We start from the raw sequence: 24,777 nt of genomic DNA on the forward strand, positions 1-24,777 counted from the left end.
TTAAGAAAGCTGAATCAGATTTCAAACATAAATGGCTTCGACCGAAACCACAAAAGACCGTTGTATCAACTATCGATCTACGGAATGAACAGGCAAATTACAAACGTAACTTCACATTTAGAGATGAAACCCTCCAACACTGCAGCGCTCTAAAATGCTTAGATGTGGCCTTGAGAGATCATTGGTTTTGTGTGTCAGTCTTCGGAATGTGTTAGCTAAACTCAAAACTCAGAGTTACAACGAAAAACCTGAGGTGACATGAAAACAGTCCCCAGACCATTAGCTTCATGTCTTTGTCGCAGAATAATTCTGTTCCACCTGCCTAAACAGCAGTCACGCTAAAATAATTGACACACAGCTCAATCAGACAATGGACCTCGTTAAAAGGTGTATTCGCTCCACAAGCACGTGCTGGGGAATCAACATGGATTCCGGAAACAGCGATCGTGTGAGACCCAACTCGCTTTATTTGTTCATGAGACCCAGAAAATATTAGATACAGGCTCGCAGGTAGATGCTATTTTCCTTGTTTTCCGGAAGTGCGTTCGATACAGTTCCGCACTGTCGCCTGATAAAGTAAGAGATTACGGTATATCAGACCAGCTGTGTGGCTGGATTGAAGAGTTTTTAGCAAACAGAACACAGCATGTTGTTATCAATCGAGGGCGTCTACAGACGTTAAAGTAACCTCTGGCGTGTCACAGGGGAGTGTTATGGAACCATTGCTTTTCACAAAATATATAAATGACCTAGTAGATAGTGTCGGAAGTTCCATGCGGCTTTTCGCGGATAATGCTGTAGTATACAGAGAAGTTACAGCATTAGAAAATTGTAGCGAAATGCAGGAAGATCTGCAGCGGATAGGCACTTGGTGCAGGGAGTGGCAACTGACCCTTAACATAGACAAATGTAATGTATTGCGAATACATAGAAAGAAGGATCCTTTATCATATGATTATATGATAGCGGAACAAACACTGGTAGCAGTTACTTCTGTAAAATATCTGGGAGTATGCGCGCGGAACGATTTGAAGCGGAATGATAATATAAAATTAATTGTTGGTAAGGCGGGTACCAGGTTGAGATTCATTGGGAGAGTCCTTAGAAAATGTAGTCCATCAACAAAGGAGGTGGCTTACAAAACACTCGTTCGACCTATACTTGAGTATTGCTCATCAACAAAGGAGGTGGCTTACAAAACACTCGTTCGACCTATACTTGAGTATTGCTCAACAGTGTGAGATCCGTACCAGGTCGGGTTGACAGAGGACATAGAGAAGATCCAAAGAAGAGCGGCGCGTTTCGTCATAGGGTTATTTGATAAGCGTGATAGCGTTACGGAAATGTTTAGTAAACTCAAGTGGCAGACTCTGCAAGAGAGGCGCTCTGCATCACGGTATAGCTTGCTCGCCAGGTTTCGAGAGGGGGCGTTTCTGGATGAGGTATCGAATATATTGCTTGCCCCTACTTATACCTCCCGAGGAGATCACGAATGTAAAATTAGAGAGATTCGAGCGCGCACGGAGGCTTTCAAACAGTCGTTCTTCCCGCGAACCATACGCGACTGGAACAGAAAAGGGAGGTAATGACAGTGGCACGTAAAGTGCCCTCCGCCACAAATCGTTGGGTGGCTTGCGGAGTATAAATGTAGATGTAGATGGTGTTGGAAATTTGGTATACCGCTCCGACAGATGTCTAAGTGACTATTTAGGGAAGTATCTGGAAAGTGTAGCTAACTCTTGCAAATAAAATGTTTCTGATTGTCACTGTGGTTTCCTTTTAGCGACCGATCGGAACTTACTTTCTGGACAACCCTCGTATAACATTTTTATCGTTCCCTCAAAGAGACAATGGAAGCCCCTCACAGTTTGTCTGCACAAAGCTTCTGGCTGGATTTCAACAGTGGACTGGGGGCTATGAACGCTTAATGAACTTGAGATTGTTTATATCTGTGCAGAAATTTACATATCTGTTGTAAATAGTTATCTGGTATTTTCTCCTGTTATCATGTAGTTTTTCCAACTAAGGAGTCCCAATTTCAGACTGAAATATTTCGACAGAAGAAAGGCTAGTGTAACAAACGGTATGTTTACTGTGAAAGATGTAAGAATTTTTACAGAAGTTTCAAAATAGTTAGAAAAGCTGCAAACAGATGACACTGTGATCCCAATATACAATGCCTATAAATAATGTACGGCACCTCAGAGCCATCAGTTCCGTCCTTGAAACGTGAAAGGAGGCTACCATACCGCAGGAAAAGGTTGAAATCATCTATTCCATTCAACAACGTGCTTTTGTGATACTGGAATACCACAGAATAGAAAGCAGTTCTACTGCAACAAGGTGGAGTTTTCAAACACGATTTAATTTTCCAAAAAGATCCGATGAGAAAACCATCTGCAAGCTCCTCGCCAAATTCCAATGTCAGGCAGCGTGGGTGATGATGTAGCTATAGCTACTCTTGAAAATGTCGCCACTGTTTCTGAAATTATTCAACAAAATCCAAGGAAATCCGTCCGAATAACTGCACAGAGGCTGATTTGAAGCGTTCCAGCAAAATACTGAGACAAAATCCAAAGTCACCAGGCCATACCGTACGAGCAGTGCGACAGAGGATTGACTTCACGGATCAGATTCTCATATTGATTGGTAGTGAAGGATTTGATGCTGGCTGCATCTGACTCACAGCCCACTTGAATAGAATCTGGTGATTTTACGGTTCCGAAGCTGTGGTATGCAACAGAAGCATTATTGGTCCTTTTCTCGTGCGATAAACGATCAATAGCGAACGTACGCAATTTTGCAATAATTTGTCGCCACACAGCTAGCGTTGGAGGATCGACTACGCAACGAGTGGTTTATGCAAGATGGGGCCAGAATACTTCGGGATTGCGTTGGATTATTGCCAATTTACCAGCGTAGGGATGGATTGGCCTCGGTATTCATATGATCTGAGTCGTAACTACTGCTTGCTTTGTACATTGAAAGACAGTTTACTAGAGCCATTCTATCACCCTGGACGAGCCTGACTAGGAGATCTGTGTCACATCTTAATTTATTTTCGTTAAGATACTGCAAGATATGATGGCATATTTCATTGTTCGATTGTGATGCGATTGCAAGGACTGCTTGCGACTCGCTGATATTGTATGAACTGCATAGTGTACTGCTTCAATGGCTACCAGATTTTTGATTTCGTAACTTCTGCATAAAATTCTTACAATTTTCACAATAAACATACTTTCTGTTTTACTCCTCTATCGATCTTAGTGTTCGAGATATTTAATTCTGAAATTAGATAAAGAAATGAATTTACGTTAATAACCATGTTATCCACTACGTCACCTAGATAAAACCTGCTTGCAACAGAACACCCAGAATGTTTTTATTGAAGTATATTACCACAGCGGAATCTACAATGAGACTCCAACCCACACGTAAATAACAGCCAGCACGAAAGAGGTCACAATAAAATGGCAAAGTGTTAACACTCTTGACTGCCGACCACATGAACCTTTCAGTTACTTAGAGTGCCGGACGTTGTCATGGATTTTCTATATTTATTAAGAAGACTAGCCAACAATGAAGTCCGATAGAGCCCGTCAGTATACGTAAGCAGGTGAAATCGCTCCCGGTCAGATGGTTCAAATGGCTCTAACCACTATGGGACTTAACATCTGAGGTCATCAGTCCCCTATTTAAACCCAACTAACCTACCGACATCAAACACATCCATGCCCGTAGCAGCCGCGTGGTTCCGGACTGAAGGGCCCAGAGCCGGTCGCCCACACCGGCTGGCGCATCCGTTCAAATGAAGAGATTGTCAGTCTGCAGAAATTTTCGCGTCCTGTCAGTTGACAGGATTGACAGTCAAAGAGCTAAAATAATAACCAGGCATTACATCGATAGTTACGTTGATCGGAACACATACCGTTCGCTGCCGAGAAGAACGTGCAAGATAGGAATGTGATATCAATCAGTTGGGCGTTGCGTCGTGCACTTGAGGATAGTAATACATACCGTTTTGATCACACTTTCCTGAATCCATTTGCGTCACTTGACAAGGTAAGATTCATGTGACGTAAAATTCTTCATACGTTTTCTGCATGTTGATTCTTCAAGAAACATATTGACCAAATTTTCCAATTCTGAAGACGTGTATCAGCAGCTACTGTAAAAATAGTTTATTGCTATTGATACTGTGAAGACAACTGCTGTGAAATACGATATGTATTTCTATTTATTTAGTTAAAATATAGCAAATGGTTGGGTTTCCTGGTCTCTCTCTTACTTAAAATGAGAATGTGGTGTCTTTTTGTGTGTTTCACAAGAACGTACACGTATGATGCTGGCAATGTTAGAGAAAAGTAGGGCTAGGGGGGGAGGGGGTTAGAAAATCGCTGTCAAGACGAAAACGCGTATTAAATCAGCAACGGAACGGACATCTTAGAAGAAAGACATGGAATGTACACAGATCATAATAAGTTTTTCATCACCTCGATTCCGAGAGTTCTGGAACCTGTACAGAAAATTGGAATAATCAACATAAACATCATTTCTGCCGTTTTTATTGCTCATGAAAACATTTCATGTTGTACCACCACGCAGCGAGACCTTCAGAGGTGGTGGTCCAGATTGCTGTACACACCGGTAGCACGTCCTCTTGCATTGTTGCATGCCTGTATTCGTCGTCGCATACTATCCACAAGTTCATCAAGCCATTGTTGGTCCAGATTGTCCCACACCTCGACGGCGATTCGGCATAGATCCCTCAGAGTGGTTGGTGAGTCATCTCGTCCATAAACAGCCCTTTTCAATCTATCCCAAGCATGTTCCATAGGGTTCATGTCTGGAGAACATGCTGGCCACTCTAGTCGAGTGGTGTCGTTATCCTGAAGGATGGTGGCGCGAATAGTCGTCCATGAAGACGAATGCCTCACCAGTATGCTGCCGATATGGTTGCTCTATCGGTCGGAGGATGGCATTCACGTATCGTACAGCCGTTACAGCGCCTTCCATGACCACCAGCGCGGTGCGTCTGCTCTACATAATGCCACCACAAATCAGCAGGAAACCTCCATCTTTCTGTAGTTGCTGGGCAGTGTGTCTAAGGTGTTCAGGCTGACCGGGTTGCCTCCAAACACGTCTCCGACGATTGTCTGATTGAAGGCATATGCGACACTCATCGGTGAAGAGAAGTGATGCCAATCCTGAGTTGTCCATTCGGCATGTTGTTGGGCCCATCTGTACAACGCTGCATGGTGTCGTGGTTGTAAAGATGGACTTCGCCATGGACGTCGGTAGTGAAGTTATGCATCATACAACCTATTGGCCACAGTTTGAGTCGTAACACGACGTCCTATGGCTGCACGAAAAGCATTATTCAACATGGTCATCCACTGCAGTAGTACCCATTGGGCGGCCTGTGGGAGGCATGTCATCTACAGTTCCTGACTCTCTGTATCTCCTCCGTCTCCCTTTGTTTTACTCCGAGATGGGACCGATGACCGTAGCAGCCTGGTCCCTTCAATCCCACAAACCAACCAACCAACTCCGAGATGCCTGGACACTTCCCCTGTTGAGAGCCCTTCCTGGCACAAAGTGACAATGCGGACGCGATATAACTGCGGTATTGACTATCTAAGGCATGGCTGAACTACAGACAAAAGGGCCGTGTACATCTTTCCTGGTGGAATGACTGGAACTGATCGGCTGTCAGACCCCCTCCGTCGTTTACATCTTTGGGCGGGTTTAGTGACATCTCTGAACAGTCAACGGGATTGTGATATAATATCCATGATCAGTGTCTATCTTCAGGAGTTTTGGGAGCCGGGGTGATGCAAAACTTCTTTTGATGTGTGTAGAGCGCCACAATTCGCAGCGGATGAGAACCGACTGGGGCAGATGTGGAGCTTTGTTGCACTGATGAGAATGGAAACACTCTCCTCAATTTGATTGTGGCGAAGAGCAAGAAACTTTTGTAGACTTTATTCTAACTGCACGCACATAGATGACAAGTGGGTGACGATCAGTAGATAGCCTTCAGAACACTTTCATTAACTATCACAATAAATCCGAGTTCTATATGAAACGCAAATACAACTTAGATGATCGTCGTTGATGAGACGGAAGTAACAGAACGAAAGTCCGTTATGATGGTCACGATGATCACACATAGCACATGAACACAGTCAAAGTCCGCTGTAGGCAGTACTAGTCCTGTCGTGGAGTACCGTCCCTACTGACGGGAAGAGAGACGTCGATAATGTGGTGCGGAACGGAGCTGAGAAGTTCGGTTCGGTTTGGTTCGGTTCGGTTCGGTTGGGTTGACAGGAAGCTTCGTCAGACGGGTCGCGGCACGTGACCGGCGGGCTCTTGATGTTCACGAACGCAAGCTGTTTCCTTCGATAGTAGCGCCGCCGTTTCTGCTGAGCGCGCTCCTTATGAACGATGTGATACCCCTGGTGGCGCCTGCTGGCATTTAATACGTCAACAAATTATTTGTAATCAGTGCCGTGTCCACAATATAAGATGTATTAATCGAGTGAGGGCGCCTCGGTCGGCTTATCGTCAGTTATAATCCTGTTTTATCACGAGGACACACTGAACCTCTTGATAGTACACTCCTGAAAATTGAAATAAGGACACCGTGAATTCATTGTCACAGGAACGGGAAACTTTATTGACACATTCCTGGGGTCAGATACATCACATGATCACACTGACAGAACCTCAGGCACATAGACACAGGCAACAGAGCATGCACAATGTCGGCACTAGTACAGTGTATATCCACCTTTCGCAGCAATGCAGGCTGCTATTCTCCCATGGAGACGATCGTAGAGATGCTGGATGTAGTCCTGTGGAACGGCTTGCCATGCCATTTCCACCTGGCGCCTCAGTTGGACCAGCGTTCGTGCTCGACGTGCAGACCGCGTGAGACGACGCTTCATCCAGTCCCAAACATGCTCAATAGGGGACAGATCCGGAGATCTTGCTGGCCAGGGTAGTTGACTTACACCTTCTAGAGCACGTTGGGTGGCACGGGATACATGTGGACGTGCATTGTCCTGTTGGAACAGCAAGTTCCCTTGCCGGTCTAGGAATGGTAGAACGATGGGTTCGATGACGGTTTGGATGTACCGTGCACTATTCAGTGTCCCCTCGACGATCACCAGAGGTGTACGGCCAGTGTAGGAGATCGCTCCCCACACCATGATGCCGGGTGTTGGCCCTGTGTGCCTCGGTCGTATGCAGTCCTGATTGTGGCGCTCACCTGCACGGCGCCAAACACGCATACGACCATCATTGGCACCAAGGCAGAAGCGACTCTCATCGCTGAAGACGACACGTCTCCATTCGTCCCTCCATTCACGATTGTCGCGACACCACTGGAGGCGGGCTGCACGATGTTGGGGCGTGAGCGGAAGACGGCCTAACGGTGAGCGGGACCGTAGCCCAGCTTCATGGAGACGGTTGCGAATGGTCCTCGCCGATACCCCAGGAGCAACAGTGTCCCTAATTTGCTGGGAAGTGGCGGTGCGGTCCCCTACGGCACTGCGTAGGATCCTACGGTCTTGGCGTGCATCCGTGCGTCGCTGCGGTCCGGTCCCAGATCGACGGACACGTGCACCTTCCGCCGACCACTGGCGACAACATCGATGTACTGTGGAGACCTCACGCCCCACGTGTTGAGCAATTCGGCGGTACGTCCACCCGGCCTTCCGCATGCCCACTATACGCCCTCGCTCAAAGTCCGTCAACTGCACATACGGTTCACGTCCACGCTGTCGCGGCATGCTACCAGTGTTAAAGACTGCGATGGAGCTCCGAATGCCACGGAAAACTGGCTGACACTGACGGCGGCGGTGCACAAATGCTGCGCACCTAGCGCCATTCGACGGCCAACACCGCGGTTCCTGTTGTGTCCGCTGTGCCCTGCGTGTGATCATTGCTCTCGCAGTGTCCGGAGCCAGTATGGTGGGTCTGACACACCGGTGTCAATGTGTTCTTTTTTCCATTTCCAGGAGTGTATATGCATTACTACCATGAAATCATTCACAGTGCGAGGTGATTCCCTCAGTCAGTGTTGTTTGCCACGACGTAAAGGTATGTTTCCGAAAACGGCCACGGGAGGCCCAGTGCAGCAATATCGTCGTCGACTAGTGCAGCACTAGCGAAACGCTTGAACAGTCTTCGAAGGAGGAGCGCCTGCGGCCCAAGGGCAGGCTTCCCGCAGGGTGCGCTCGTTGAGCCGCAAAGCCGAAGTGGTCGAGATGGCGAGATACTCCGGCAATACTAGCAAACTGTGCAATATCGGTACGGATAGCCCTTGGGCTTGGAATCATTAGTATGCTCAACAGAAGAATCGTATTACAAGGAACCACTTGAATGCGAGGTCGTGAGTTCAGTCTTTAGTAAGGGTCATTTGAAAGTGTTGTGTCAACAATTATGACAAAAATAATATTACCTGCTAATGACTCACCAAGTGCTTTCAATTAATGTGCAAAACAAACCCTGAACTTGCGCCATGAACACCGAATGAAAAGTGATGATCACAAAGATTATCATCATCGAGATCGAAAGGGAACTCCTAGGAAATATCCACTCTTAAGTAAGATTGTATATTAACAGTAGGCATAATTGTATGCGAAAGCCTCGCGGGATTAGCCGAGCGGTCTATGGCGCTGCAGTCATGGACTGTGCGGCTGGTCCCGGCGGAGGTTTGAGTCCTCCCTCGGGGATGGGTGTGTGTGTTTGTCCTTAGGATAATTTAGGTTAAGTAGTGTGTAAGCTTAGGGACCGATGACCGTAGCAGTTATCCCGTAAGATTTCACACACATTTGAACGTTTTTTGTATGGGAAAGCGTTAATTTAGTGGATATTGATACAACGCTCTTGGTACCTCTAATTTTCAGGGTTCTTTTCAATTGCATTTCCTTCTCAGATCCTGATTCGTCGGAGTTGAAAAAAAAATTCGTACCAAACAATGAAATAAGTTTGTTTATGTCATCTACAAATCTTCCGGCCGATTCCGCAGCCTGTTGTCCATCGTAAAGTTGACGCTTTGCTCGAAATTCGTTATCTTCCGTCTTTGAATTCTGAAGCAATGTTTGAAGTTCAACCATCCACTGCTTCCTCGAAATCACTGTAATCTATATCGCTCACAATTTCATGAGGTCACCATGACGCACATCATGTAAATTGTATAAAACATGGATGAAACGAACAAAAGCACCTCTTCTTCTAACAAGTACGCCTTGTCCTCGCTTGAATATCTGTAGCTTTTCTTAATCACTACACGGTAATATTGCTGTGGCCTTATTAGAAATCTGTTCATAATTTTGTTTTGGTACCCTGTGGATGATCTTCCGTGCACACAATTATGTTATGCACAAGAAGGCATAAGAAGTCACCCTCATTCTGCCAACGCCTTGTAGAAGAGGGCAGATGAGCAGACAGAGATTCAGGCCACACTCTCGTCCATGGGATCGGAAACTGCCCCTAAAGGCGGAAGAATCGATAGTGATCAACGGCATGAGGATGCAGAAGGCAATGGAAACTACTCCATGTAATTGAAAAAGTGTCATGATGATGTCTCTATTGGCAAAAGATTCCGCAATAAGAAACTTTCTGGCAGATTAAAACTGTGTGGTTCAAATGGCTCTGAGCACTATGCGACTTAATTTCTGAGATCATCAGTCGCCTAGAACTTAGAACTAATTAAACCTAACTAATCTAAGGACGTCACACACATCCATGCCCGAGGCAGGATTCGAACCTGCGACCGTAGCAGTCGCACGGTTCCCGACTGCGCGCCTAGAACCGCGAGACCACCGCGGCCGGCTAAAACTGTGTGCCCGACCGAGACTCGAACTCGGGACCTTTGCCTTTCGCGGGCAAGTGCTCTACCGAGCTACCGAAGCACGACTCACGCCCGCTAGTAACAGCTTTACTTCTGTCAGTATCTCGTCTCCTACCTTCCAAACTTTGCAGAAGCTCCCCTGCGAACCTTGCAGAACTAGCACTCCTGAAAGAAAGGATGTAGCGGAGACATGGCTTAGCCACAGCCTGGGGGATGTTTCCAGAATGAGATTTTCACTCTGCAGCGGAGTGTGCGCTGGTATGAAACTCCGCTGCAGAGTGAAAATCTCATTCTGATTCCGCAATAGTCCCCCATAGGCATCTCCGGGAGGAAACTGCCAAATGGGAGGTGATCATGAGAAAAAGATTCATTAATCAACGAAAGGATTACGTTCTACGAGTCGGGGCGTGGAATATCAGAAGCTAAAATGCGGTAATGAAGCTAGAAAATCTGAAAGGTAAATACAAAGGTTGAATCTAGATATAGTAGGGTTCAATCAAGTTAAATGGGAAGAAGACAAGGATTTCTGATCGGATGAGTATAGAGAAAAACCAACAGCAGCAGAAAACGGTACAACGGGAATAGGATTCGTTACCAATAGAAAGGCAGGGGAGATTGTTACTGTGAACAGTTCAGTGATACGATTGTTCTGATCAGAATCAACAAAAAAACCAAGCTGAACAGATCAAGAAAGTATATGAAGATGTTGGAAAGGTAATACAGTACGTAAAAGGAGATGGAAATTTAACCGTCATGGGGAAACGGAATACAATTGTAAGGGGCGCAGTAGAAGAAAGGGTTACAGAAGAATATGAACTTGCGACAAGGAATGAGAGAGGAGAGAGATTAATTTAGTTCTGTGATAAATATCAGGTAGTAATAGCCAATACTCTATTCAAGAATCACAAGAGGACGAGGTATACCTGCACAAGGCCCGGTGATACAAGAATATTTCAGTTAGATTACGTAATGATCAGACAGAGATTCCGAAATCAAATACTAGATTGTAAGGCATACCCAGCAGCATATATAGACTCAAATCACAATGTAGTAGTGACGAAGAGCAGACTGAAATTTAAGAGATTAGCCAGGAAGAATCAACTCGCTAAGAGGTGGGATACAGAAGTACTAAACATGACGAGATACGCTTGATGTTCTCTAAGGATATAGATAAAGAATTGCTCAGGAGGCAGTACAGTTGAAGAGGAATGGACATCTCTAAAAAGGGAAATCACAGAAGTTGGAAAGAAAAACATAGGTCCAAAGAAGATAACTGCGAAGAAAGCATGGGTAACAGAAGAAATACTTCAGTTGATCGATGAAAGGAGGAAGTAAAAAAAAATGTTCCGCGAAACTCAGGAATACAGAAATATAAGTTGCTGAGGAATGAAATAAATAGGAAGTGCAGGAAAGCTAAGACGAAATTGCAGCATGAAAAATATGAAGAAATAGAAAAATAAATGATTGTCGGAAGGACTGACTCAGCTTACAGGAAAGTCAATGATCTGGACACTATGGCAATGAAAAGCAGGGGTGGTAACCATTAAGAGTGCAACGGGAATTCCACTGATAAATGGAGAGGAGAGAGCGGATAGGTGGAAAGAGTACATTTAAGGCCACTATGAAGGGGAATATTTGTCTGATGTGATCCAGTATTAGAATCAGAATTTAAAACAACAGTGGAGGGCTTAAGATCAAATGAGGCAGAAGGGATAGGTAACGTTCCATCAGAATTTCTATAATCATTGGGGAAAGTGGCAACAAAACGAATATTCACGTTGGTGTGTACAATAACCTAATCTGACAACATGCCATGTGACTTTATGAAAAATATCATCCATACATTTCCAAAGACTGCAAGAGCTGACAAGCGAGAATTATCGCACAATCAGCTTGACAGCTCATGCATCCAAATTGCATTAAAATTGAGATAATAATATACAGAAGAATGGAAAATACAGTTGATGATGTCTCAGATGACGATCAGTTTGTCTTCAGGGAAGGTAAAGGCACCAGAGCGGCAATTCTGACGTTACTGCTGATAATGGAACCAAGACTAAAGAAAAATCAAGACACATTCATGGAATTCGTCGACCTGGAAAAAACGTTCGACAATGTAAAATGGTGCCAGATGTTCGAAATTCTTAGTAAAATAGGGGCAAGTTATAGGGAAAAACGGGTAATATACAATATGTTCAAGCTCCGAGAACAAATAGGAACAGTGGACGACCAAAAGGGAAGTGCTCGCATTAAAAAGGTGTAAGACAGGGATGTAGTCCTTCGCTCCTACTATTTAATCCGTACATCAAAGAAGCAAGGATGGAAATAAAAGAAAGTTTGAGGAGTGGTATTAAAATACAAGGTGAAAGGATATCAATAATACGATTCGCTGATCGCATTGCTATCCTGAGTGAAAATGAAGGCCCGCCGGTGTGGCCGACGCTTCAGTCTGGAACCGCGTGACCACTACGGTCGCAGGTCCGAATCCTTCCTCGGGCATGGGTGTGCGTGATGTTCTTAGATTAGTTAAGTTTAAGTAGTTCTAGGGGACCGATGACCTCAGAAGTTAAGTCCCGTAGTCCTCAGAGCCATTTGAACCATTTTGAAAATGAAGAATTGCTGAGTAGAATGAACAGTTTAATGAGTACAGAATATTGCTTGAAAGTAAATCGAAGAAAGACGAAAGTAATGAGAAGTAGCAGAAATGACAATAGCGAGGAACGTAACATCAGGATTGATTGTCATGAAGTAGATGAAGTTAAGGAATTCTACTACCTACACAGCAAAATAACCTATGACGGAAGGAGTAAGGAGGACATTAAAAGCAGACTAGCTCCAACAAAAAGGGCATTCATGGAGAAGTCTTCTAGTATCTAACATAGGCCTTAATTTGACAGAGAAACATTTGAGAATGTACATTTGGAGCACAACTTTGAATGGTAGTGAAACATGGCCTGTGGTAAAACAGGAACAGAAGAGATTCAAAACATTTGAGATGTGAATGTAACCGTAGGCTTCCGCGGCCGTTGTCAATGTCAATAAAATTCTTCTGGGTAAGAGACCGCATTGTCATTTATAAAATTCCAACGTTTCGGCGTCAGTTGCAAGACGCCTTCCTCATGGTTAGCAACACACCCTGAGGAAGGCGTCTTGCAACAGAATTTTATAAATGACAATGCGGTCTCTAACCCAGAAGAATTTTATTGACATTTGAGATGTGGTGTGCTACAGATGGATGCTGAAAATAGGTAGACTGATAAGGTAAGGAATGAGGAGGTTCTGCGCAGAATCGAAGAGGAAGGGAATATGTAGAAAACGTTGACGAGGAGAGGGGACTGGATGATAGGGCAGATAGGACAGACATCAGGGAATGACTTTCATGGTATTACAGGGAGCTGTAGAGGGCAAAACCTGTAGAGGAAGACAGATAGAGGAATAATGCAGCAAATAATTGACGACGGAGGTTGCAAGTGCTACTCCGAGATGAAGAGGTTAGCACAGGAGAGGAATTCGTGGCGGGTCGCATCAAACCAGTCAGAAGACTGATGACTCAAAGAAAAGAAATGGTTCAGTGGCTTTGAGCACTATTGCTTAGGCAAATGGAGCATATCCGTGGCTTCTTTTTGCATCTGATGTCGTCTACGGTGGGTTCGATGCGACTTGTGGAGGCGTCATTAATTTGCGGCCAGTTCTTCGGAAACCCCACGAAAAGAGTTTTTTCATTATATTTTCGCCATCACCGGCGAGTCAAAACCCAGTCGTGTATTCCAAGATGGCTATGCACAGCAAATGGCTGAAATTTTTACGATATATTCCTGACATCCCGATCTCGAACTTTGAAAATTTTCTTAAGATTTTATCGGTTTCCGAGATACAGAGAAAGATGCGCTAGTTGTACAAGTGATGAGCAGACGTAGCTTATAAAGTGACGTAGCAATGAAAAATTTATGCTGTAAAGTGTGCCTGTTATCATATGGGAACACGATGTTGTAGTAAGAAGCACATGTAACAATTTTTCCACCTAAAATCCGTGCTGAGGTGTAAAATTAGTTTTGCGTCAATTTCACGTAAGTAAATTATTTAAATTTCACTTACCAAGAAATTTCTTTTAATATGAGTTACATGAGCGCTAAGTCCACCGCTGGCGCGCTGCCAAGATTGCGTAATATGGTTGGCGGGTTGCGTAGCCCGCCTTTGTAGGCGCAACATGCTGTTAGATCCTTGAGCCCCCCCCCCCCCCCCCCCCCCCCCCGGTTCTAGATGTACCCTTGTCCGGTTAATGGCTAACGCTACAGATCAGTTTGCAAATAAAGAATTTATTTATGAAAATATACAGTACAATCACCAACAAATTTTACATATTCGCATACTCCTTTACCTTTTACCCAAAAGAATACAGACTCATTTACAGATATTTTTCTCTTATTACGAGTATATAAAGACAAAGAAGACGGCGACATACAAGCAGAATTACCAAAGTCTTTATTAGCAAGTTCTGCCATATTGTAGGTTCGAAAGGCAATAATGTCTCTATCAACAAAACTTTCAAGTCCACCAACATTAGGTACTCCTGTACCTCCACGTACAATAGCTACTGTAAACCACCCGTTACTGGATGCATTAAAAACAGAAAGGATCAGCAGAAAAATGCTTCTATCGTCCCACGAGAAATGTGAATATTTTCCCGTCCATTTCAAAGATTCTGAGAGAAAAGTGGGGTTCCAGCTGCCTCATTCGACATTCCTTAGCACCTTTAAAAATAACTCACGCTTTCTTATACTGAGAGAGAAGAGCAGTGGTAGTAACAAAGCGATAGTAAAGTAATAAAAAACTAGAAGATAGTAGATAATGACTGTGTTATACAAAGATTTAAGGAGACAGTGGCAGTGTGTGTGAGAGAGAGAGAAAGAGAGAAAGAGAGAGACACAGAGGCAGTGGAACATGGTTGACGGTGACAGGACAGTGCTAGGAAAAGCGTGGAGGAGAGTTTGCCTGGTGGGTGGGGGTGGGGGGGGAGGGGGAATAAATAGTAGTGGCAGTGAGTGAGAGCCAGTAAAAATGAGAGTCAGATTTGTGACGATGACGAAGAGAGAGATAATGTCTGTGAGAAGAGACAGCAGTATTAGGAAGGAAGGAATGAGATACTGGCAGAAAGAGCTACAGTGAGAGGAGACTGTAGTAGTACGACAGAACGGACTCTGCCTGTCACACAAGAGGCAATGACAAAGAGACACAAAGACAGAATGACAATGAGTTGTACTGAATAAGTGAGTAAGGGCCGGCAACTGGGAGTGGATGGCTATGAGTGGCTTACAGCAATGGACTAGTGCATGTGAGTTATAGTTAAGGGGCTTGTGGTAGTTTGAGGAGCGCTGCATGTTAAAAAGGAAGCGCGATTATGTTCGCTTGCGAAAATTTTTGGGAACAATTTTAAAGGTGCTGAGGAAAGTAGAATGAGGCAGCTGGTACTCCACTTCTAAGTAACAGACTTTTAAATAAACAGGAACATATTCGCATTTTTTGTGCTCCAATAGCAGCATTTTTTCCACTGGTATAACATTTGAATGTTCACTCAGAGCATTGAGGCACAATGGAAGGCCTTATCTTTGTCTTCAGAAGCTTATGACTCGATTTCAAAGCTGTTCATAGAAAATTATTCGGGTTGCTTATAGAATTAGTCTTTGCTTAATTTTGAATGTAAATATACCAAATTTTGTTTCACGTAGTATGCTAGTTCCGAGTCACACCACCTACAGCGCTAGCGACAGTTGAGTCAAAGAAGGCTCCTTTCACTGGTCCCAATTGTGTGCGTATTTTGCTTTGAAGACTCGACGTCCGCGACAACTGTGCAGTTTAATTTACTAAAGAGTGCGGTGCAAGGTCTGTCATTTATGACTGGCATAAGTGTTTGGGATGCTCGGTAAGCCGTATAAAATCATCTGGTCTACCGTCTGTATCTGACAAAGTGGTAGAATAAGCGAGGAAAACCTTTATAGTCCTAAAAATCGATCCGCCGTGCCCCTCCCGAGCAAGGCGCCACCGCATGTCACTGCTTGGCGTATGTTAAGAAGACATTTGAATCTTAAACAGTACAAATTAATAACAGTGCAAGAACTAAAAGACAGTGACAGCCTTTCCTGTAAGGACTTCTATGGAGAAATGTTACGTCAAATGGATAACAGGAAAAAATATTTAATGGAAACATTATTTTTAGTGATGAGTCGACTTTTCATTTAAGTAGTAATTAGCACAGCTGTAGGATGTGTGGCAGTGAAAATCTTTAAAGTACCGACGAACGTGGTCGTGATAGCCGTAGAGGTGTCTTTTGTGCAAAGAGCAAGAGTAAAATTTACGGCCCTATATTTTTTCCAGCAGAAAACAGTGAATATGAGGAATAATATCCTTGGACATGCTGGGAAACTTTCTAATCCCACTGATTGACGAGGCTGAACAAGAACTCTGCACACTCTTTATGCAATATGGCGTACCACCGCACTACCTCACTGAGAGGATTTCCTAAATGACCGCTTTCCAGGGAAATGGTCGGTCGAGGAGGGCGGATTGTGTGACCCGCACGCTCACTGGACTTGGGCTGCATCAAGCGTACGGTGTTTGTACCACCCTTACTGGCTTCTTATCAACCGCAAATCTACAAGGTACGCCTGACATGCTGCAAGAAACCGAGTTAGGAAGTCATATTCAACCCGTTTAGCTACGAGATAGAAATGACACCAAAACTAGATCTGTAAATCATATGAATAAATCTATATGGATTTTTAAAGTTGGAAATTCATTTTTTGAAGTGCTCTGTGTATTTTTAACGGGCATCAAAATGGACCATAGCGACAGGGCGGAGCCGAGAGAGGTGGGAGAGAGCTCACTGCAAAGCAGCGATGGAGCATTCGCCACTTACCTGGCCAACTGATCTTGGAGTTTCGTGGCCTAGGCGACAGACATTGTGCTGAATCAACTTCCACTGATACCCATGACTAATGAAGTGCTTGTAGTGGTTAGTGTATATGACAGTACCTGACTAAGAGACTCGTCTCAAGTTTTCTACTGAATGCATAACACATTGAAATGAATTGTAATAAAATATCAGTCTTGACAGCGAAATAAAATACACTCCTGGAAATGGAAAAAATAACACATTGACACCGGTGTGTCAGACCCACCATACTTGCTCCGGACACTGCGAAAGGGCTGTAGAAGCAATGATCACACGCACGGCACAGCGGACACTCCAGGAACCGCGGCGTTGGCCGTCGAATGGCGCTAGCTGCGCAGCATTTGTGCACCGCCGCCGTCAGTGTCAGCCAGTTTGCCGTGCCATTAGGAGCTCCATCGCAGTCTTTAACACTGGTAGCATGCCGCGACAGCGTGGACGTGAACCGTATGTGCAGCTGACGGACTTTGAGAGAGGGCGTATAGAGGGCATGCGGGAGGCCGGGTGGACGTACCGCCGAATTGCTCAACACGTGGGGCGTGAGGTCTCCACAGTACATCGATGTTGTCGCCAGTGGTCGGCGGAAGGTGCACGTGCCCGTCGACCTGGGACCGGACCGCAGTGACGCACGGATGCACGCCAAGACCGTAGGATCCTACGCAGTGCCGTAGGGGACCGAACCGCCACTTCCCAGCAAATTAGGGACACTATTGCTCCTGGGGTATCGGCGAGGACCATTCGCAACCGTCTCCATGAAGCTGGGCTACGGTCCCGCACACCGTTAGGCCGTCTTCTGCTCACGCCCCAACATCGTGCAGCCCGCCTCCAGTGGTGTCGTGACAGGCGTGAATGGAGGGACGAATGGAGACGTGTCGTCTTCAGCGATGAGAGTCGCTTCTGCCTTGGTGCCAATGATGGTCGTATGCGTGTTTGGCGCCGTGCAGGTGAGCGCCACAATCAGGACTGCATACGACCGAGGCACACAGGGCCAACACCCGGCATCATGGTGTGGGGAGCGATCTCCTACACTGGCCGTACACCTCTGGTGATCGTCGAGGGGACACTGAATAGTGCACGGTACATCCAAACCGTCACCGAACCCATCGTTCTACCATTCCTAGACCGGCAAGGGAACTTGCTGTTCCAACAGGACAATGCACGTTCGCATGTATCCCGTGCCACCCAACGTGCTCTACAAGGTGTAAGTCAACTACCCTGGCCAGCAAGATCTCCGGATCTGTCCCCCATTGAGCATGTTTGGGACTGGATGAAGCGTCGTCTCACGCGGTCTGCACGTCGAGCACGAACGCTGGTCCAGCTGAGGCTCCAGGTGGAAATGGCATGACAAGCCGTTCCACAGGACTACATCCAGCATCTCTACGATCGTCTCCATGGGAGAATAGCAGCCTGCATTGCTGCGAAAGGTGGATATACACTGTACTAGTGCCGACATTGTGCGTGCTCTGTTGCCTGTGTCTATGTGCCTGTGGTTCTGTCAGTGTGATCATGTGATGTATCTGACCCCAGGAATGTGTCAATAAAGTTTCCCGTTCCTGTGACAATGAATTCACGGTGTTCTTATTTCAATTTCCAGGAGTGTATATTTTATTATTGGTGACTGGTTGCAATCTATACAGATCACTTTCAGACGATAAAGCATCTTCTTCAGTGATCCCTGAAGACGCTGGGTCGAAAGGCCTGAAGATGATATTTATAGATTGATACCGGTTACCGTTGATGAAAACGTATTTCATTTTGCTGTCGAAACTAGTTACTGTATTACAGTGAAATTTAGATTACTGTTATTTCAAGTATTTTATCATTAAAACATAATTTCAGCCAACAATACACGTAACTGTGGGCTCGTTGTGAGGGCCCTCCAACTAGACTAGTCGGGAAGATGAGTATCGTGGGATCTAAGTACGAAGTCAGGGTGAAAGTGCGTAATGTTGCCGTCTCCCCTCGAATTCAGAAAGAACAGCACCAATCTGTTTAATTTTTACTTAGCATGTCTAGTTCCGTAGGACAAAATTGACGTGCAAATTTCCAAGGTCATGGAACGTGTCAGTACATGATATTACAACATAAAAGTAATAACAGATAAAAAATATTTATAAACCCAAAAAAATCTATAAGTTTATAAGAACCCTCTCTAAGTTGAGCAGAAGTGCTATGACTATAAATAACAACAATTACAAGTTTCATCTCACTAAATTCAACTGTCCCTGCACAACATTCAAATACCTGCTCAGTGCAGTGCCATGATACATCTACGAACTCCTTGAAAAACAGCCAGCTAATCTGTATCCTGGTGAAGGAAGCCTCTGAATTGTCAAACTTTTTAAGTGGTGCTCCGATATAACAATAATGTCAGTGTCCTACAAGCAATTCACTAGCTCCATCTCTAATATCTCGTATATTTTGATGAAGTATGCTAATAACTTCACTACTTGTATACCTGAACTCCTTTGAAAGCGATTCCTGTGTTAAAGGGATTTCCTTTAAGCAGGGATACTTCAGTCTAAAAGCGGTGCAGCTCTAACACCAAGTACTACAGGAATTTTCCCATGGGTGATCCCACCAGCGCCCAATACACTGTCACCTATAAGCTTTGCCAGTCTCCCCTTCCCACACTTACTCAGGTGTAGGCCATGCCTAGTGGAATCCGATGTAGTGATAGACCCAACTGGCACCACTGTAATGTGAGCCATGCCCTCCGCCATCAGCGCCTTCTCCAGCCCCATGTTAACACGCCTAACAGCAGCATTAAGATGAGGACGATCATGACGCTGAAACAGCTGCACGAAGTGCACATTAGTGTCACCAGGTTGATTAGCTATTTTTACCAGGTCATCACCTACATCATATTCCCCGTCCCTATCAAGGCCAGCTCCGTCCACAATCACTGCCTGATCCTCTTTCGAAAAATTCCTAAACTCCCGTATGTTAACAGTCACCTGAGCCAACCCTGCACTAGGCTTCACAATGCTGGTGACCTAGTACTCACTCCTCAATACTTCCTGCAACTGCTAGCCCACACCTCTGCCTTGCGAACTACCTAGCAGCAGAAGTTTCTTCTTTTTGTTAGAATTTGCAACTGACTTAGGCTCCCTAACTGCTGAGGATTGCGGCGTATTTCCTACAAGTTATAATCCGCTTCACATATTCATGAAACACAATCCTGATCAGATATGTGTGCGCTCGAGCTAGACCTCCAAATCACGAAATTCAGATGCCATATCAGAAAAAATTAAAATTCAGAAATCTGATATTGATTCATTACGTGTCTGTTTATCATAAACAAGTTATTTTACAAAGCTAACTGGGCCAAAACTATCTGTTTTCTTCCAAAAAGGGTATAAATCGAACGACTGTGACCAATTACACTATTCAAGTCAGATCTGAAATCTAATGGAGGAAAATATCGTTAACGCAATCACATCTTTGAACAGCAAAAGTGAGATATCCTCGCATATAGTTACTCTCTGTCGTGTTCGTAGCGAAGCCGGGGAAAAGGAGTAAGTTCCAGGAGACATAAGCCTCACACGAAGCACCACCGTCCCGATAGTGGACTCCATTTGGCGAGGAAGGAAATCCCCGAGTCTCCTCAGACATGTTACTTCAGATATGCTACATCCAGCTGAAGCCAATCATTGATTATTAGATCTCGTAGAAGTATCAGATGCGAGACTGCTCATTGCTACGTTCCACCTGCTGTTCAAAATAGGAATAGTATGTCATTTTTCCATGCGTTCACAATCGAGTACTTCAGCGCGTCAGTTAACGTGCGATAAATATCGGCAATTCTTGTTGGCCTAAAATCGTCTGTCACAACATTCCTTGCAAACATTCCTTGGACTGACTGCGAAGTTACACCAACAAATCAGGCATCTTTATTCGTGGTGCGATAATGGTCAATTCTAAACACCTTAGCTCGTTTCTGCAATTCTGTGGCGCCTACACAGTGACCTATCACGTTGCGCTTATCCCATACAACAGACACCGACGTATACTGCACAGTACTGCTACTGAGTCACGTGGCCACTTGGTACCAGTTGTGCACCAGCCACAACGTTACAAGGCGACAACTGTGCCATTTCAAGGGAGTAAATGGTATTTTTTCCTGTGAGGTTACCCGTGTAACAATAAATTGTTAAGAAACTTCCTGGCAGATTAAAACTGTGTGCTTGACCGAGACTCGGGATCGGGACCTTTTCCTTTCGTGGGCAGGTGCTCTACCAACTGAGCTACCCAAGCACGACTCACGCGCCGTCCTCACAGCTTTACTTCTGCCAGTATCTCTTCTCCTACCTTCAATAAATTGTTATCTTCTTAAATCTGATTTATCACGTAAATGTAATTATCTATACCGCAATCCTAAAAAACTGACGACAGAAAAAATACATTATTTTGGAATTGTATTATTTTAATCCTCAGACGGAAATGTATTTATTTAATATGATCATTGGGAACTGGAATGCAATAATAATGACAGAATAATAGGTTATGCAATTGAATATGGACGTTTAAGGCTCAAAATGCATCGTGTGTTAAATAGAAGTCATGTTTGTAACTGTAGGCTCATGCCCTTCCGTTACTATTTAACAAATTTAAATACGTGACGGCTTCTAAAATAGTCACTCCGACTAAAGCAAATTAATCGAGTCTACAACACGGCCGCTTTCCCCATCGCGCAGAGCTTTCGCCAGAATGTTTAACCCTAATTATTTTTTCTGCCTTCACCGACATTTCCATGACGTGGAGGGCTGGACAATGATTTTTCTAACATCGAGTATCTTCTGCAGTTCTAAACATCGTCGAGGCGTTACCCGTTTCGATATAAGGAAAGACGTGACTGATCTTTTCTCCTGTTGGCTTATTTTGTTCATTGTACATGATTACAGAAATGAGTTGATGACTCAGCATTTGTTTCTTCCAGGTGGTGGTGACGTACTCCTCCACATACGTGTTGGTGGCCCTCAGCATAGATCGCTACGACGCCATCACACATCCGATGAACTTCTCTGGCAGCTGTAAGTAGGTGTAAAGTTGTAATGGTGAAGTACCACCGCTAAAAATCGCCCATTTCTCTTATTTAAATCTGTAAGTCTGTTGCCATGTTTCATCCACCAAGTGACTCAGATGGAAATCGTTATTGCACAGTGTTGTCTGACACTTTTCTAAATGCTTATAGACGAGTATTTGTTTGAACGTGGACGCTAAGAGGTAGCCCTTTTGCAAGAGAATATCCACGGGTATTCTGACTGATTTTTACATAAGGAAAATTAAAATTTCTGTGCCAGAAAGGCTTCGAAACCGGCAAAACTTCGTCAATTATTGCATTTTCTCAGTAGATTAGTGGTAATACGCCCCACATTCTCCAGAAATAGATAATAATGTTTGTAGCGTTCTATCTCATACTAGTTTTCTTTTTAAGGACTATCAAAATGTAGGCTGTCTTCCTTATAATGATATTTAGAAACTGAAACTGGTCAGCTGAATCTATAGCCAAGAGTCGAAGCTCCAAGAGAAGATAGGAGGAAATGTTGCCATGCAAGAGAATCCGCTTTACTCCAGTAAAGTGTCTACGTGTGATTTATTTGTTCCTGACACATGGGAACAACGCACGAGGGTAAAAAGATATCACGGAAAAAAAATCATAAATAAAACGAGCAGTGCGTGATGCAGTCGACCAACTGAGTCTCTTGTACTTTTTTCCTAAATATTAGTACAGAAGTCTCAATTATATTCCGGGATTACAACAAGTATCAAGCACGAAATTTCAGTCGTCAAAGATCTATATCGTCTCCCTACGAGTTGCGGAAAACCTGGTTAACCAGGATAGTGACTGCAAGTTTCACAGAGAGCTTGTGTGAAGTTTGGAAAGTAGGAGACCAGGTACTGGCGGAAGTAAAGCTGTGAGGACGAGGCGTGAGCCATGCTTGGGTAGCTAAGATGGCAGAGCACTTGCCCGCGAAAGGTAAAGGTCCGAGTTCGAGTCTCGGTCCGACAATTTTAATCTGCCAGGAAGTTTCATATTACCGCACACTTCGCTGCAGAGAGAAAATATCATTCTGGAGGATAGTGACTATCAACTGGCTGCGTATGATCTGCTCTTGTTGAACATCCAAGACGAGCAGCAACTCACCCGACACCTAAGAATAGCATTTCCGCCATGGAGGGTTCTGCCCGTTCGCTTTGTGGTCGGTCTTGCTATTCCGAACTTGAGTCCTGCGTAAAAAATAGCGGTTGGCCAAAATTGTGGAAATATCACGAGAAGTTCATACTTGAACATAAATGCAGACGCTAACCAAATCTGAAGGTTGCTCTGTGCGATGTCCTCAATATGTTGCAAGTGTCAGACCTCGTCAGAATAGTGTTCTGTGTAGTGTGAGTGTATTCTGTATGAGCTAAGTGAATTCGCCTCCCCCCATGAACCATGGACCTTGCCGTTGGTGGGGAGGCTTGCGTGCCTCAGCGATACAGATGGCCGTACCGTAGGTGCAACCACAACGGAGGAGTATCTGTTGAGAGGCCAGACAAACATGTGGTTCTTGAAGAGGGGCAGCAGCCTTTTCAGTAGTTGCAGGGGCAACGGTCTAGATGATTGACTGATCTGGCCTTGCAACATTAACCAAAACGGCCTTGCTGTGCTGGTACTGCGAACGGCTGAAAGCAAGGGGAAACTACAGCCGTAATTTTTCCCGAGGACATGCAGCTTTACTGTATGATTAAATGATGATGGCGTCCTCTTGGGTAAAATATTCCGGAGGTAAAATAGTCCCCCATTCGGATCTCCGGGCGGGGACTACTCAGGAGGACGTCGTTATCAGGAGAAAGAAAACTGGCGTTCTAGGGATCGGAGCGCGGAATGTCAGATCCCTTAATCGGGCAGGTAGGTTAGAAAATTTAAAAAGGGAAATGGATAGGTTAAAAGATATAGTGGGAATTAGTGAAGTTCGGTGGCTTGAGGAACAAGACTTTTGGTCAGGTGATTACAGGGTTATAAATACAAAATCAAATAGGGGTAATGCAGGAGTAGGTTTAATGATGAATAAAAAATAGGAGTGAGGGTAAGCTACTAGAAACATCATAGTGAACGCATTATTGTGGCCAAGATAGACACAAAGCCCATGCCTACTACAGTAGTACAAGTTTATATGCCAACTAGCTCTGCAGATGACTAAGAAATCGAAGAAATGTATGATGAGATAAAAGAAATTATTCAGGTAGTGAAGGGAGCGAAAATTTAATAGTCATGGGTGACTGGAATTCGTCAGTAGGAAAGGGGAGAGAAGGAAACATAGTAGGTGATTATGGATTGGGGCTAAGAAATGAAAGAGGAAGCCGTATGGTAGAATTTTGCACAGAGCATAACTTAATCATAGCTAACACAAGAATCATAAAAAAAGGTTGTATACATGGAAGAATACTGGAGATACTAAAAGGTATCAGATAGATTATATAATGGTGAGACAGAGATTTAGGAACCAGGTTTTAAATTGTAAGACATTTCCAGGTTCAGATGTGGACTCTGACCACAATCTATTGGTTATGACCTGTAGATTAAAACCGAAGAAACTGCAAAAAGTTGGGAATTTATGGACATGGGGCCTGGATAAGCTGAAAGAACCAGAGGTTGTACAGAGTTTCAAGGAGAGCATAAGGGAACAATTGACAGGAATGAGGGAAAGAAACACAGTAGAAGAAGAATGGGTAGCTCTGAGGGATGAAGTAGTGAAGGCAGCAGAGGATAGAGTAGGTAAAAAGACGAGGGCTGCTAGAAATCCTTGGGTAACAGAAGAAATATTGAATTTAATTGATGAAAGGAGAAAATATAGAAATGCAATAAATGAAACAGGCAAAAAGGAATACAAACGTCTCAAAAATGAGATCGACAGGAAGTGCAATATGGCTAAGCAGGGTTGGCTAGAGGACAAATGTAAGGATGTAGAAGCTTATCTCA

General features: G+C 44.4%; 1 protein-coding gene across 1 annotated transcript in view; it reads left to right on the top strand.

Moving 5' to 3' along the window:
• Positions 1-24,777, top strand: part of LOC126284170 (cardioacceleratory peptide receptor-like) — a 332,046-nt gene that overhangs the window by 252,298 nt on the left and 54,971 nt on the right. The window contains exon 3 of the mRNA XM_049982900.1: positions 21,751-21,844. Within this exon, the coding sequence (XP_049838857.1) occupies positions 21,751-21,844 (94 nt within the window). The remainder of the gene's footprint in view (positions 1-21,750; positions 21,845-24,777) is intronic.

This window comes from Schistocerca gregaria, chromosome 8, assembly GCF_023897955.1.
Source record: "Schistocerca gregaria isolate iqSchGreg1 chromosome 8, iqSchGreg1.2, whole genome shotgun sequence".
Classification (NCBI taxonomy): Eukaryota; Metazoa; Arthropoda; class Insecta; order Orthoptera; family Acrididae; genus Schistocerca; species Schistocerca gregaria.